General features: G+C 32.6%; 2 protein-coding genes and 1 long non-coding RNA gene across 4 annotated transcripts in view; 2 read left to right on the plus strand and 1 right to left on the minus strand.

The window, feature by feature from the left end:
• The first annotated feature begins 228 nt into the window (after positions 1–228).
• On the plus strand, positions 229–930 carry LOC115881183. Its single transcript, XR_004050003.1, has 2 exons — positions 229–490; positions 578–930. It is a non-coding gene; the product is annotated as an uncharacterized LOC115881183 (long non-coding RNA).
• Positions 931–1,628: 698 nt separating this feature from the next.
• LOC115881213 lies at positions 1,629–2,901 on the minus strand. 2 transcript variants are annotated; one of them, XM_030898627.1, is made up of 3 exons: positions 2,771–2,901; positions 2,586–2,706; positions 1,629–2,226 (listed from the first exon to the last, which is right to left on the minus strand). In XM_030898627.1, the coding sequence occupies exons 1-3, from the start codon at positions 2,863–2,865 to the stop codon at positions 1,741–1,743; spliced, it is 702 nt and encodes a 233-aa protein (XP_030754487.1). In that variant the 5' UTR covers positions 2,866–2,901; the 3' UTR covers positions 1,629–1,740. The 2 variants fall into 2 exon arrangements, with proteins under 2 accessions (XP_030754487.1, XP_030754485.1); XM_030898625.1 differs by having other exon boundaries at positions 2,586–2,709.
• Positions 2,902–3,622: 721 nt separating this feature from the next.
• LOC115881224 (probable Rho GTPase-activating protein CG5521) overlaps positions 3,623–13,278 on the plus strand; it is a 32,443-nt gene continuing 22,787 nt past the window's right edge. The window contains exons 1-14 of the mRNA XM_030898641.1: positions 3,623–3,890; positions 3,950–4,060; positions 4,468–4,861; positions 4,924–5,105; positions 5,170–5,394; positions 5,454–5,806; positions 5,862–6,022; positions 6,073–6,307; positions 7,783–8,103; positions 8,158–8,737; positions 10,490–10,770; positions 11,055–11,222; positions 12,415–12,562; positions 12,612–12,763. Coding sequence (XP_030754501.1) covers positions 3,785–3,890; positions 3,950–4,060; positions 4,468–4,861; positions 4,924–5,105; positions 5,170–5,394; positions 5,454–5,806; positions 5,862–6,022; positions 6,073–6,307; positions 7,783–8,103; positions 8,158–8,737; positions 10,490–10,770; positions 11,055–11,222; positions 12,415–12,562; positions 12,612–12,763 — 3,417 coding nt within the window. The 5' untranslated portion in view covers positions 3,623–3,784. The remainder of the gene's footprint in view (positions 3,891–3,949; positions 4,061–4,467; positions 4,862–4,923; positions 5,106–5,169; positions 5,395–5,453; positions 5,807–5,861; positions 6,023–6,072; positions 6,308–7,782; positions 8,104–8,157; positions 8,738–10,489; positions 10,771–11,054; positions 11,223–12,414; positions 12,563–12,611; positions 12,764–13,278) is intronic.

Consider the following 13,278-nt stretch of genomic DNA (forward strand, 5'->3'; position numbering starts at 1 on the left):
CAAATTTTATTATTGTCAGATATTGACATTTGCATTGTTAATATTGACAGTTTTAATATTTTGCGCCTACTCTGCATCTTGGAGGAAAAACTATTTTAATGAACCGTCCATGGCTGGGAAACTTAAATGGAAATGGTACCGACCTGTGGTACCGACTGATACCGACTCATCTACCTGTGTTATGTGCAGGTTATGTGTCTACTATGGAGTCTAAAAGGAGGAGGCGAATCGAACGCAAAAAATTATGGGCCCAGTTTTTGAGATCTAAATGAAGTTCGAAAATCGCCGTTAGGGGCGCTTGTGATGATTGGGATACTAGAAATACACAGCTTCTTATGGCAAGAATAACTATTTTGTTATAAATTATAGAGCCAAGTTAATATTTGGGCATATTTTTACCAGAGTTAGCTTTTAGAAACGTGGTTTTTCTAATTGAGCAATGTGCGTGGCTAAAATTGTGAATACAAAACCTTAAATTTGAGTTTGAAAAGTTAGTTAGGTTATATTAGATGCCGGTTTAATATATCCTTTCCTAAGTTGATATTATAAAAATGTTTTTATTATGTGGTTCTTTTAGTGCATACACGACCGAAGAAACATATAAGCTGCTAAAATAAATCTTCCCTAGAACTGTTGTACAAAAAAGATAGAAGTTCCAGCAACAAATTTATCACCAGTTCAACCTTTGATTTGATGTAAACAGTAATTGTTTCTTGATGAGAAATGCGAATGAAATAGTTTATGGTGTGATTGTGTTAGTGTTTTATTAATAGTTTTGTTGATGCAGTTTAAAGGTTCATAGTTTTTCATTAAAACATTTGAAATTGACATGTTTACATGCAGTTTAGTGTGATACCATTTTAATAAACATTAAAATCTTTTCGAACTAGTAGTGGTTTTATGGCGATTGACAGATTGAATAACGAAAATTAAGAGTATTTTATCAGGAATAACTTAATCATAAATGGAAACTGAAAGGCGAACGTTACCATTGCACCCTTTGATCGGGTGTTATCTATTCCATAACTTTTTATAGCTGAAACTAGAGAGTAGGTATATTGAGCTGAAACGTTTCCTGTGTTCAATAGCGTTTTTCTAGCGTTGAATTGTAAGTTTTAATGTCATTAGCAAAGTTTTGCAAATTGTCACTGTTTCAGTAGACAATTAAATTCAAGATATATTATATTCAATGTCACCTAATAATTGTAAAGGTTTTCTATTGATATTCACTTTATTAATATAAGGTAGGTTTGTAAATAAAATATTAATGAATAAATAATGTACTCAGTTTATTTCAAAAGCACAAAAATACAGAGTTGTGAATATGTATATACGCTGACTTATTTCATCATATAAATATTTATTTAGCAATATTAATACATTACAACTTTTGTTTCTATTAACTAATTCCACTAAATTTAATAAATAAAATATACAATATATAAATTTAATATACAATTTAGCACTTAGATATTAAATATCTATATGTACTATGCCAAAAATAAAACAGGAACATCATATTATATCAAGAACACAAAAAATTACAATTTAAAAAATGCATTCTAAAAAAATACCTAGCTACAATATACCTACATATTAATTTAAAGCTTATTCATATTCATAAAACTATTCTAAATGGTTTATATACACAATCAAAAGTATCAACCACAATACAATAATTTTCAAATTATTTCTTATTATTCCTCAATGAAAAAGCGTCTTGCGACGGCTAGTCAAAATCTAAATAATTTTTATAATAAATTTACAATCTGACATATGCAAACTATTTTTCAAATTTGTGAACATAGTAACTCTACTGTCTGTAACATCAACTGGCACATTAGTAATATCACGAAGAATTTCATTCTCATTCTCAAAGTTAGGTTCTGAAGTTTGATTTTCAACATGATTAATAGGCAGACCTTTTACTTTTTTTGAATTAGAAACTTTTTCAGTTGCTTCACTCCTTACACATGGTGGTTTCCTCTTTCTTTTATTACTAGAGAAATATGAAGGCAGGTTAGGAAAAATTCTTGGAATTGAACCCTCCTTTAATAATGGTCTACCCCGCTCAATTCTACTGATAGTTCCGTCAGTTAATTTGATCTCATAATGAGTCAAAATATCTTCATCTAGAAAATGTAGTTCACAAACAGCATCTTTGCTGCTAAGTGTCTTGTCTGATCTGGGTATCGCCTTTTGCCACTGCTGTAGCAAGCTAGGATCCTAATAAAAGATATATAATTGTTAAATAAAATAAAAAAAAAACATTTTTCACTATTAAAGCTGTTATTTTGAGAATACGATCTTGAAGTATAAATATTTAATATTCACTTTCAATAGCACTGTTCAAACTGTGGTTAATATAGGTACATGTCAACAGGTAATTTTAGCACCTAGTAAGTATTAAATTATTTTAATTTTATAACAAGGCCTCCTAGGTTATGTTATACACATGTTGATTTTAGGCTATATTTCCTATTAATTTGGTTTATAATTTAATCTGTACACTGACAGTATATAATTTTAATGTTTTTCTTAACATCTATCCATAATTTTTATAAATAAATAGTCATACTACTTACATTAGGAGCTTTGAAAAGGCTTGGGTTTCTTTCACCCCGTTCTTTATTTGCCTTGTTTTTATTGGGATTCCCACTTGTACAGCCAGGTACAAAGCAATTTCTACCACGACTCATTGTTGTACTGCTAAAAATTCAGTAAATTAACTATAAATTTTATTAAAAACACAATTAAATCGTATACTAACAATGAAAATGTAGTATCCCAGTCGATCGCAGTGCCTCTGCTGTCAAACCGAGGAAGCTGCTTAAAAGTGGGGACAGAAATTTCAAATTTGCCCATTGCCGATAAATCTCCTTTTTTAAGCCCTCCATAGTTCTACTCTTCTCTGTCTTCCCAGTAAAGCGTGTCATCCGGCACAAACCTTGATGACGATCATACGGTATATGTTGACAAAAAAAACACTGAAAAGCACATATTTGTTTTCTACTGAAAATAATTCAAAAATAACTTGCAATCTGGCAACATCGAAGATGTGCACATGCGTAGTGTCTGTGACTATATGCAGCAAAAACTCGTTTCAAGGTCAGCCACCGGATCCACACCATTACCCACATAATGTATTTAAGAAAACAGAAGAAATATGGGTTTAAATATAATATTTACATCATATTATCTCTATTACACCTCATACAAAGGAAAATTATTCATAATATCAATACATAGTTTATTAACGTAGTTTTCATGTAGTTAATGAACGGGAAAAGACGTAGTTTTTGAGGATAAACCACACGTAGTTAATCAGGTAAATTACGTCTTAATTAACTACTTCCGAACCCTGGACACAACACACAACCCCATCACAATCCAAAGCACGACAAGCCCTCTATAGGCTTGACCCTTGACCCTTGGGCTTGACCGACCCAAGGGCTCTACACCTCGACACCTCAACACGCTCGACCCTAAACAAAATCATTCTTTAAATTTCCGATTTTTAGCCCCTACTTTTATATATGATTTATTAATATTACCCTTATATTACTAATAATATGCAATAATATATGAATTGATGACATGTAGTTGTCAGTTGTCACTCAATTACGGTGTTTTGGAAATAGAAAACGTCAACTAAAAACTATTTACAAAAATGTAGAAAATGTATATCTGTTTTGTTTATTTATAATATTTAATGCGATGGTAAAAGACGAACAGTGATTACGGTCTGTTATTTTTGTGGTAAATTTCTGTTAGCCAAAACATAATGTTCAGCAAAAAGAATCTTGTAGATGTTAAAAAATCTACAACTAAACTTCAGGATCCTAAAAAGGATGTAGCCACACGGATTAAGCATTTAAAATTGATATTGGGTATTTTCTTTAAATTAGTTTATATATTTGATAGATATATTCAATTAATTAATTTTTAGACAATGTAGACACTTCTGAAGCTAAGGGATTATTTGAAGCAAACTTTAGTCATATTTATAATATACTTTACGAAAGCTTTCTTCAAATGGAATCTAATCTCAGACAAAGAGGTAAGTAAATTACAACTTAATTTTTATAAATACCCTTAATCGTTTACTGACTCTGATTTCTTGGCATTTTTAATCCTGGTGTTGGATGTAATTAACTGTATATAATTATTTTACTGTAATTTATACTACATTCATTCAAGTGTGATTCCAAAAATTTAGGCATTAGTTCTTAATAACCTATTTTTTATGCTAAACTCTTGTATATTTTATTGCATAAATGTTGAAATTATATTTTATTATATTGATAAGTATTTTCTTAATAGTTTGAGCTTTATCTCCTTTATGTTACTACTTTCACTAATTTGTGTTTTGTTTCTTTTGTGCACTCAGAATTATCCTTTCATTTGGGTAAGTGATTTTTATATTATATTCTTTATTCATTACATATAAATGACTGTTATTTTTAGTTCATAAAGCTCATAAAGAAGAACTGGACTGTACTCTTTGGATTCTTGAACAAGTTATTTGTCTTCTACCAGAGTTGATTCACAGAAGATGGCAGTTACATTCTTTGGGCCGAATGATAGCAAAATTATTGCATTCTGGAAATTCAATAAAATTAAGAAGACAAGGAATTAAATATTTCCTAATGTGGTACCAGGCATTAAATGATAATGCTCCTGAGTATGTACACAAGATGTTTGCATCTTTAGTACCTACTTTTAATAATCATATAATAACTGCAACTTCGCACACATCTGGAAGCATATTTCATGATGCTCAGCTACCTGTTAGTGCACCTGAAATGCTTCCTATTTTACCACCATCTAGTGGGGAAAAGCCTCCAGAACATCCCAGCAGGTATTTTTTTTTCCTGTGTTAAAGAAAGAAGTAAGTTATTTAAATACAACTGTGATTTTTAGGTTCTACTTAGAATGTTTATTAGATAATATGGTTCACACAGTTATTAAACTTGAATGGCAAGACAAATCATCTCATCATCATCAATGTTTCAGTTTTTTATTAGAACAATTTAAAACTTATTATCTACCAAAGATTTGTCCTAGTTTTAATGTTGAAACATCTTTATACCGGCCTAATTTAGGTGTGATTTTGTGATTTAAAAGTGTGAAATTTTAAAGTGATCTGATTTACTAAATTTTTTCTAGAATTACCCCTAATGAGAAAAATGGAAAATGAAACTGATTTTGTTTTTTGTCGCGTTTCTTTGATTATGTGGTTAACAAGTTACATGCATCATGTAAGGAGGCCAACAGATCATCAAGGTTACCAGCACCATCCTTCTCAACATTCCCATTCTGGTGGAAATACCCATCAAACACCACAAAGTCATGATGAAGATAATGATTCTTCTCATCCCAGCTTAGATTCAAGTATTTGTATAATTACACATCCAAATAAAGTAGTACTATATTTTTCTATTTATTTTTAGACATTTCAATGAATACTAACAAAGCTGCTACAGATGAAGAACTTACACATCAGATAGTGCGAGATGTATTATGCTCAAATCGTGATAATATTAATTTTATTCATGAAATATATCGCCAAGCTTTACTACTTAACTTCAGCCATGTTGTTGCTGTTAGAAAGATTATTCAAGTCTACAAAGATTTAATTCAAGGGAATGTAACTGATTTACCACCTTATGCATTGGAGCCTCCTGACGACACAATCAGAGGTCAACAAGAGATCTCTGATAATGGTAGAATGGGGAGACTAAGAAATGATTCTTATCTAGGAGCTATTCATAAAGAGAATGTGTTAGTGAGAGCTGGGATGCAGGTAAATCAATTGTAAGTTTTGTGACAATATTTTTGTATGCATATATTTTTTTTAGAATCTTTATCAGCTTTTTATGACACACGCAGCCAATGTATTTTTGTTGGAAGGAAACCCGCATATTCCTAGATTGTTGGAAGAACAAACTGATGCTTGTAAACGTGTACTTAATATTTATAGGTTTATGGTTATGAATGTAAGGATGGATAGCAACACATGGTACATTTTAGTATTAAAATAAAATTTGAAATCATAATATTTGTTTTTAGGGAACAATTATTAGTTGTTTTGCTGCAAATAACATCTCTGGTTCTTGGAGAGACTCCTCCAAAAAAGAAAATACTCACCTTAGGTGGAAAATTAGCTCCAGCAATATTTCAAACACTCATTGTTACCTGGATCAAAGCAAATCTGAATGTAGCCATATCTAGAGAACTTTGGGACAGGTTTTTGGATGTTTTAACGTCCCTGACAAACTGGGAAGAACTTATCAAGGAATGGGCTGTGAGTTTATGTGTTTAATTTTTATTAAGAGATACATATGTGACGACTTGAAGTGAATGATGTGCTAAGAGCCAAACTCATTATTTCAAGATAAAAAGTATTTTTTGTTCCATAACCAATGTATAAGAATGGGGGTGTCTCTGTTGAGAATTCTTTTCAATACCATTTAATAGACGTGGCACTTAGCGCCACCTATTAAACTTTTAGGAAATTTACAAATTAAACATGAAAAACAGATTTTTGGCACTTACCACATTACTTGAAGACTTGAAATGAAAACCGGGCTAAGTGCCAAAAAATTTTAAAATTACTTTTTCGTTGAAATTAATGCTAAGTGACATGTACAATTCTAAGTACAATAACATATAAAAAGGGCTATGAGACTTGGAACTACTTTAAATACGGCATCAAAGATGTCACGCGTATTAAGTCTCGCGCATTATCTAATGAAATCAGCGCTAAGTACCACTACAAGTGGCACATACATTAGTCTTTAGTTTAGCTCAGTTATGTGTTTATTGTTGCCACATTGTCACTTTTACTGTGCTTGTTAGAAGGTATCATAAACATTAATCTTCTCAAAATTTTAATTTTGGCACTTAGCCCGGTTTTCATTTCAAATCTTCATTATTTATTACATGTCTTCATGTCATTTCCTTATTTTTATATTTTTTTACATTTTTATCTCAGTTTTACATCAAAACGTTAAAAAAACATTAAGAAAAGGGCAGATGCTTAATGCCTATACCTAGTTAATATTTACCTTTTATCCATATTCAGGGTGTTCCAAATATTCCGTGGACATTGAACTACTACGTAATTTTGGAATCAAAATGAGTACATTGTACGCAGTCTACTTCTATACAAAAGTGCTTCGTTTGTCCGTTAGAGGCCATTCAGCCTTGGAAATACATTTTTTTTTCTCAGAAAGTATGCCCAGTGGCGTTTTTTTACGAGAGATAAAAGTAGTAAATATTAGAAGGGCCATTATATAAAGAAAAAATCAGTGGTCAGTAGAGCTGGAAAATATTTTTACTAAAATGATTGTAGAAGTGCGGGCAATTTTCACTCTATCCGTACTTTTTCTTGATTTTTGTGCAAGTCAAATGTTAAAGCGCTCAGCAAAACATAAGCATCCCAAATCTTATTCAAATCGGAATAACGGTTCTTAAAATATCTTAAAAAATAAGTTTTTTTAAGTTCTATGCCCCCAAAAGGACAAACGGAGCACTTTTATATAACTTTTATATAGAGGATATATGTCCAATGAACTTATTTTGATTGCAAAAATACTTGGTAGTTCTATGTCCACGGAATATTGAGACACCCTGTATAATAGATTCACTCTATGTAAGCATATATTAACTTTGTAGGAAATGCCAAAAAACATATAGAAAAGAGGTGTTTAAAAAACAGTTACTATTTCCATATTTTTTTTAGCATTTATTAATTTACAGTTTGTACTTTTATTTCAGAAAACTATGGAGACTTTAACGCGCGTTTTGGCTAGACATGTATACAACTTAGACCTGACAAACTTACCTTTAGACAGACTGATTGATCAGAAATCAAAGAGGTCCAGAAGAGTAGTTACCAAATCTGAAAATACTATTCATAACACCCCTTCTTTAACATCAAACATCCAGGCAGAGGCTCACACTACTGTCTGCAGACAGGATTCATCTCTACCTGATGGGAACATTTTTGCTTCAAAGAGACTCAGATCTGGTCTGACAAGAAGTTATAGCGAGACGAGTTTAAATATTAAAAGGAGAACGGTCGGAAAATATGTATATGTAAATTTATTATGTTCAGACAATTATTGAATATTTATAACCCAATTTTTGCAGTCAAAGCATAGAAGATCACGGTCATTGGAAATGGTAGTACCTCAAGACACTGAATCTACCGATCGTACGAGATCTCCATCTCCTGCGCCATCTAGTGGAATTGAAAGCAACTCGATCAAAGATTCTCCCATACAGCTCGATGTACTGTCTGAAAATAACTCTTTGGAACCTTCTGGTGAAAACAGAGGCGTCGTATGTGGAGGTTCCATAAGAGGCTGGCTTCCAGACGTGGCTGTCATCCTATGGAAACGCATGCTAGGAGCTTTGGGTGATGTCAATCAAATAACTGACTCCAAATTACATTCCCAAGTGTTCGAATACCTAATAAAACTGACGGATATTCTGATTAAGATTAAACATAATCAAGGTATTTCATTGGATAATATGAGCACACCACAATCGCCGGAACTGGTACCGCCTATCACATTGATATTACCTTGGTGTTTTGGAGCGTTATGTTTGCCGGATCGGTACGAGGGTGGAAAACTAAATGCCCTGAGGCTGCTCATAACCATTATACTTAACTGTGATTCAAACTACAGGGTTTGCTTATCGCAATTTTATTGCTCTATTCATACAGGTTAGTTTCTTTATGATCATATCATATCATCTTTAAGTATCTTGTCTTTTTTTAGAGGGATAAAAAATCTACACAAATATCTTGTCTATATTTGCGTAGTTGAACCTAACTTTAATGCCAATATAAAAAAAATAAATTAACTAATAAAGTAGTCAGAGAAATAAGTAAAACTTGATGAGTTCTAAAGTATTTATTGATACCTTTGAATAAAAAAGGGTTGGGTTTGAGTATAATGCTATCGATGTATTCATGCATGGTAGACAGAGAGAGGGCCCTAGGGGGGGGGATCTTGACAGTTCTGTTTGACAATTCATTTGACACATTTGAATTTGATTTGAAATTTTGTAGATTTGTCAGTCTCTACTGAGCTTATTTTATGTTATTTATTATTTATTCTACTACCGATAGTTGTTTAAAGGTAGTAAATCTAGAAGGAAATTGTGACAGAATTTAAATTAACAGTGACACTATTGCGATTTATCGAAAAAGACTGTAAAATAGTTGGTTGTGTAGCGTGCGGTAGATCTTGGTCAAAAATCGGGGGAAACAATAGGATTCTGGAAACAATGGAATAACTTTTCGCTACTAAGTGACTATATAACACACATACGTGTAGTAAACCGTTCTTTTATGAAATTCACTTAAAATTTACTAATTATATATTTTTTCTTTCATTGTTGCTTTTAGTTACTACTTGTCAAAGATTAGATGTCAAAGAATTTAGATACGTCAATTTGACTTACCTGCTTCAGTAGCGTATCGGATGTTTGTGTTAATAAATAATTATTATAACCTATCTATTTTTATTAGAATTGTATATTTATATAACAATTTTAATAACTACTTACATTTATTGACAACATAAAATAAAACAACAAATTATTGAGTTTACCCTACATCATATCTTTACACGTTTTCAATAAAATTAAAACGGCACTGATAAACCGGAATTTAAAGGTTGATTCTCATTATACCTTCCGTATCAGCTACATTCCGTTTACATGAAATATTATATCATGTAAATAAATAGGACAATGCACACTATCCGGTCCGTTTCCCTTCCGTTCCATATCCTTTCCTTCCATACATTTTTTGGCAGAAGGACTGAAGCGTATCGGAAACAGCGTTGTCAAATTCTTACATTTGTACCAGCTCTGAGAACATTTTGTTGATATTTATTTATTCTTTCACCTCTTAATTAAATCTATTACCTTTTTAAAAGATACTAATTTTTAAAATAAAACTTTCGTAATGATATAAATTCTACAATAAAAAAATATGATACTGATACGGAACGAAAGCATACGTATAGCGTGAATACAACCAAAAATGCGGAACGGATATGGAATGGGAACGGAAGGGATAGTGAGAATCGACCTTAAGTCAGCCATTTTAGGAGCCCGTCGCGTTCAATCAAAGAATTTTGATATTCTCCTTCCTTAATCTTTTTGCCAGTTGAGATACTGTATGTATTAAAAAAACAAAGGATACTAGGAATAGTTATTTTAGGGGATACTTATTATTTGTTGCTTTGGTTTGGTTCGAGCCACTTTTCTTTCGTATATATCTTTACTTATTTCCCCGAGAAAATATTCCATTGTTCTTATCGTTATTTACACTTTTCCTTTATATTTACAGTTTTTTACTTTGTAATTTTCTGGAAATAAGAGTTAAATAAAATATTCTGATGAATGTATCATCGATAAGACGGTATTTTTTTGCTGTATGTATTAAATAGAATTTATTTTTTAGCTTTAACCAGTTCATTAAAATCCACAAAGAATATCTCTATAAAATATCTTGGGCCCCGTTTTTTATCTCTACAATTACCTGGATCATCTCTTTTATTTCTGGATGTGGTCTATGCCTGTAACGAAATTTTAAATACGTCTGACAAACAGGAATCCATACCTCGAATTGAAGCAGTCTCGATATTGACGAACTTACTTAGTTTACCAGACGATTTGAGCTCGATATCTGTACTTCAGCCCGAGCCTAATATCAGTATTGTAAATAATTGTCCTGATATCAAGGTATTATATTAGTATTTCACTAAAAAATTAACTCGAAAAAATTCAAGACATAATTTCTACTGAAAAATAATCTTTTCCTATAGATACAAATTCCGTCAGTCAAATTCATTAAGACTTTCGTAACAATATTATGATTTTAGTTTACCTTAAATAAGAGTATAATTTGTTGGAACAGGCCAAAGGGAAAAAAATATACAAAAAATAAATCAGTCGCTTCAATTTTTTCGAGCTTATTCATTTACACCATGTATTGCACAAAAATGCAATAATATTAATAATTTTAGGAACATGTTGTCAGTATTTTATTAAAGGCAGGTAGGAGAGAACCAATAGGTAAAGCAAGATGTATTGCTTTATCAGGGTTGGGTATGTTTATATATAAAGAACTTACCAATCATACATTCCATGGGAAAGTGGTTGAAGCCCTTAATGTTCTTCTGATGGCTTTAAAGGTAAAACATGTATATTTTTTAATCTTTATAGTCTTAGCCTGGACGCACACAATATTAACAAAAATCGTTTTTCTACCATCGTGCAAAAAATAGCTATTTTTTACACTATCTACTGTATTAAAAGTCAAATTTTTTACACTTGTACAAAAAGTAATTTACTTTTTGCACTATAGTGCACCTTCACGTTATTAATGACGACTCTAACTAAAAAATAAAAGTTGTAAATTTTTGTAGTGTCAAGTACCAGTACTTGACAACTCGCAGCAACATTCCAGAAAATAGTTTTAAGTGACAACAAGAACCGAAGACCTCCACGAGAATAAGTGTCATTGTTAGTGGTAATATTATTCTGTGAATTACTGTAAAAACTTTTTAGTTTTGGACTAGTTCCTCAGGACCTATTCCGGAATCAAGACTGTGACCGATATACATATAATAATATGCGACGGCGACGGATCGGCTAGCGCTATCGAAGCTAGGCAAGAGTGGCGAGTGCCAGCCGTAGAGGAACTAAATAAAAGATTAGTTTACGTACGGACCGGCCATCACGATCGATGCTAGGCAAGAGTGGGGAGTGCCAGCCGTATGTTATCGGATCCGGACCTAAAGGAACTAGAAAAACTAAATAAAGACTAGTTTACGTACGGATCGGTCAGCGCAATTGATGCTAGGCAGGCGTTGGGAATGCCAGCCGTATGTTATCGGATCCGGACCTAGAGGAACTAATTAAAAGACTAGTTCACGGGAATCTATTCAGTCGGCAGAGGCGAGATATAACACAAAGCGACGACGATGGATTCGGCCTTGTGTATTGCCACAGCCAGCGCGGCGTAATTACCACAGAAAATTGACGTGGATACAGTTTTTGATTTTTAGTTTGTTTCTTAATTATTTCTTTGGGAATGTTTCACTTTAGGTCCCTAAAATTACGATTTATCTTATAAAACGAAGTAGATATTCTGAATTTTTAAACAAAAACAAAAAGCTTGAAGTGAGGAAAAATGCAATTTTTCGTAAAATTTTCGGATTATTTGGTCCAATTGATTTGTGATATAGTTACTGAGACAAAAATGCTTTGACTAAAACTATTTAACTATTTCTGTGTGCGTCCAGCCATAAGAGAAGTTTTAAATACGTCGAAACTTTTATTAGTAAAAATAATCTACAATATACCATTATCACTATATTCTAGTTCAATAATAAGATGATAGCCCAGTTTGCCGCAGACTTATTGTTTCTCTTATGCGATTACGCTGTATTGTTATGGAATCGATATCCTCGATCAGCAAACGCAGTCATAAGTGAACTTTGTTCAACCCTGTTAAGAAGTACACCTCTTGGTACGTAAGAAATGAGTTTAGACTTTTATAAGTAATAAATTTTTTTTAGATTCCAAAGCAACAGAAAGCGACAGATCGTTGTGCACTGCTTTGTTGCTTTGCTTAGGCGAATGGTGCATGAAATTGGGTCCAGAAAGGTTGCTTGCTCCGTCGGAGTATGGCGAGAATCGGGGAAGTTCCTTACTACTACAAGTATTTACTGTAAGTGTATAATTTGCCTAACGAGAGAATATGAGAATATATGACGTCGATAGATGTCACCTGTTATTTTATGTTAAAAAGAAATTGTTTTTTCTGTCAATTTTCGTCTGCCATCTTTCGAAATCGATCGTTCTTTCACTGGATATACCGAAAAAAAATGGCGTCAAAGACGGCTGGGGAATGACAATCTATGATAATGTTAGGGAGGTCAAGCTCTAGACTTGGAATCATGTTTGATTCCTAACTCTGAGGCCTTGGGCCCATTGCGATACCTCTGTATTATTGTACTCACGTTCTTTCTTTGCGTTAAAGCACTTCCAGCTCTTTGCAAAGTTCCCGATGTCGTTGATGTTGGCACAGATAACGTGATGTAGGCCTCTGCTGCTTCCTCCAGTCCCTCCAAAAAACCTTGCCCTAAAGTTTTAAAGCGTCGGTATTTGCCAGTGCCGGACAGTGGCACAGCAGGTGCTCTATGGTTTCTTCGTCCTCTCCGCATTCTCTGCAGTAATCGTAGT

The sequence above is a fragment of the Sitophilus oryzae genome, unplaced genomic scaffold, assembly GCF_002938485.1.
Source record: "Sitophilus oryzae breed Bouriz unplaced genomic scaffold, Soryzae_2.0 scaffold_1701_pilon_pilon, whole genome shotgun sequence".
NCBI classification, from domain to species: Eukaryota; Metazoa; Arthropoda; class Insecta; order Coleoptera; family Curculionidae; genus Sitophilus; species Sitophilus oryzae.

Coding starts and splice junctions, on each gene's coding strand:
- LOC115881213 (XM_030898625.1), bottom strand. CDS start 2,865: ATGGGCAAATTTGAAATTTCTGTCCCCACTTTTAAGCAGCTTCCTCGG. Junction 2,710..2,770: donor TGGGATACTACATTTTCATT/GTTAGTATACGA, acceptor CTGAATTTTTAG/CAGTACAACAATGAGTCGTG. Junction 2,227..2,585: donor GCCTTTTCAAAGCTCCTAAT/GTAAGTAGTATG, acceptor ATCTTTTATTAG/GATCCTAGCTTGCTACAGCA.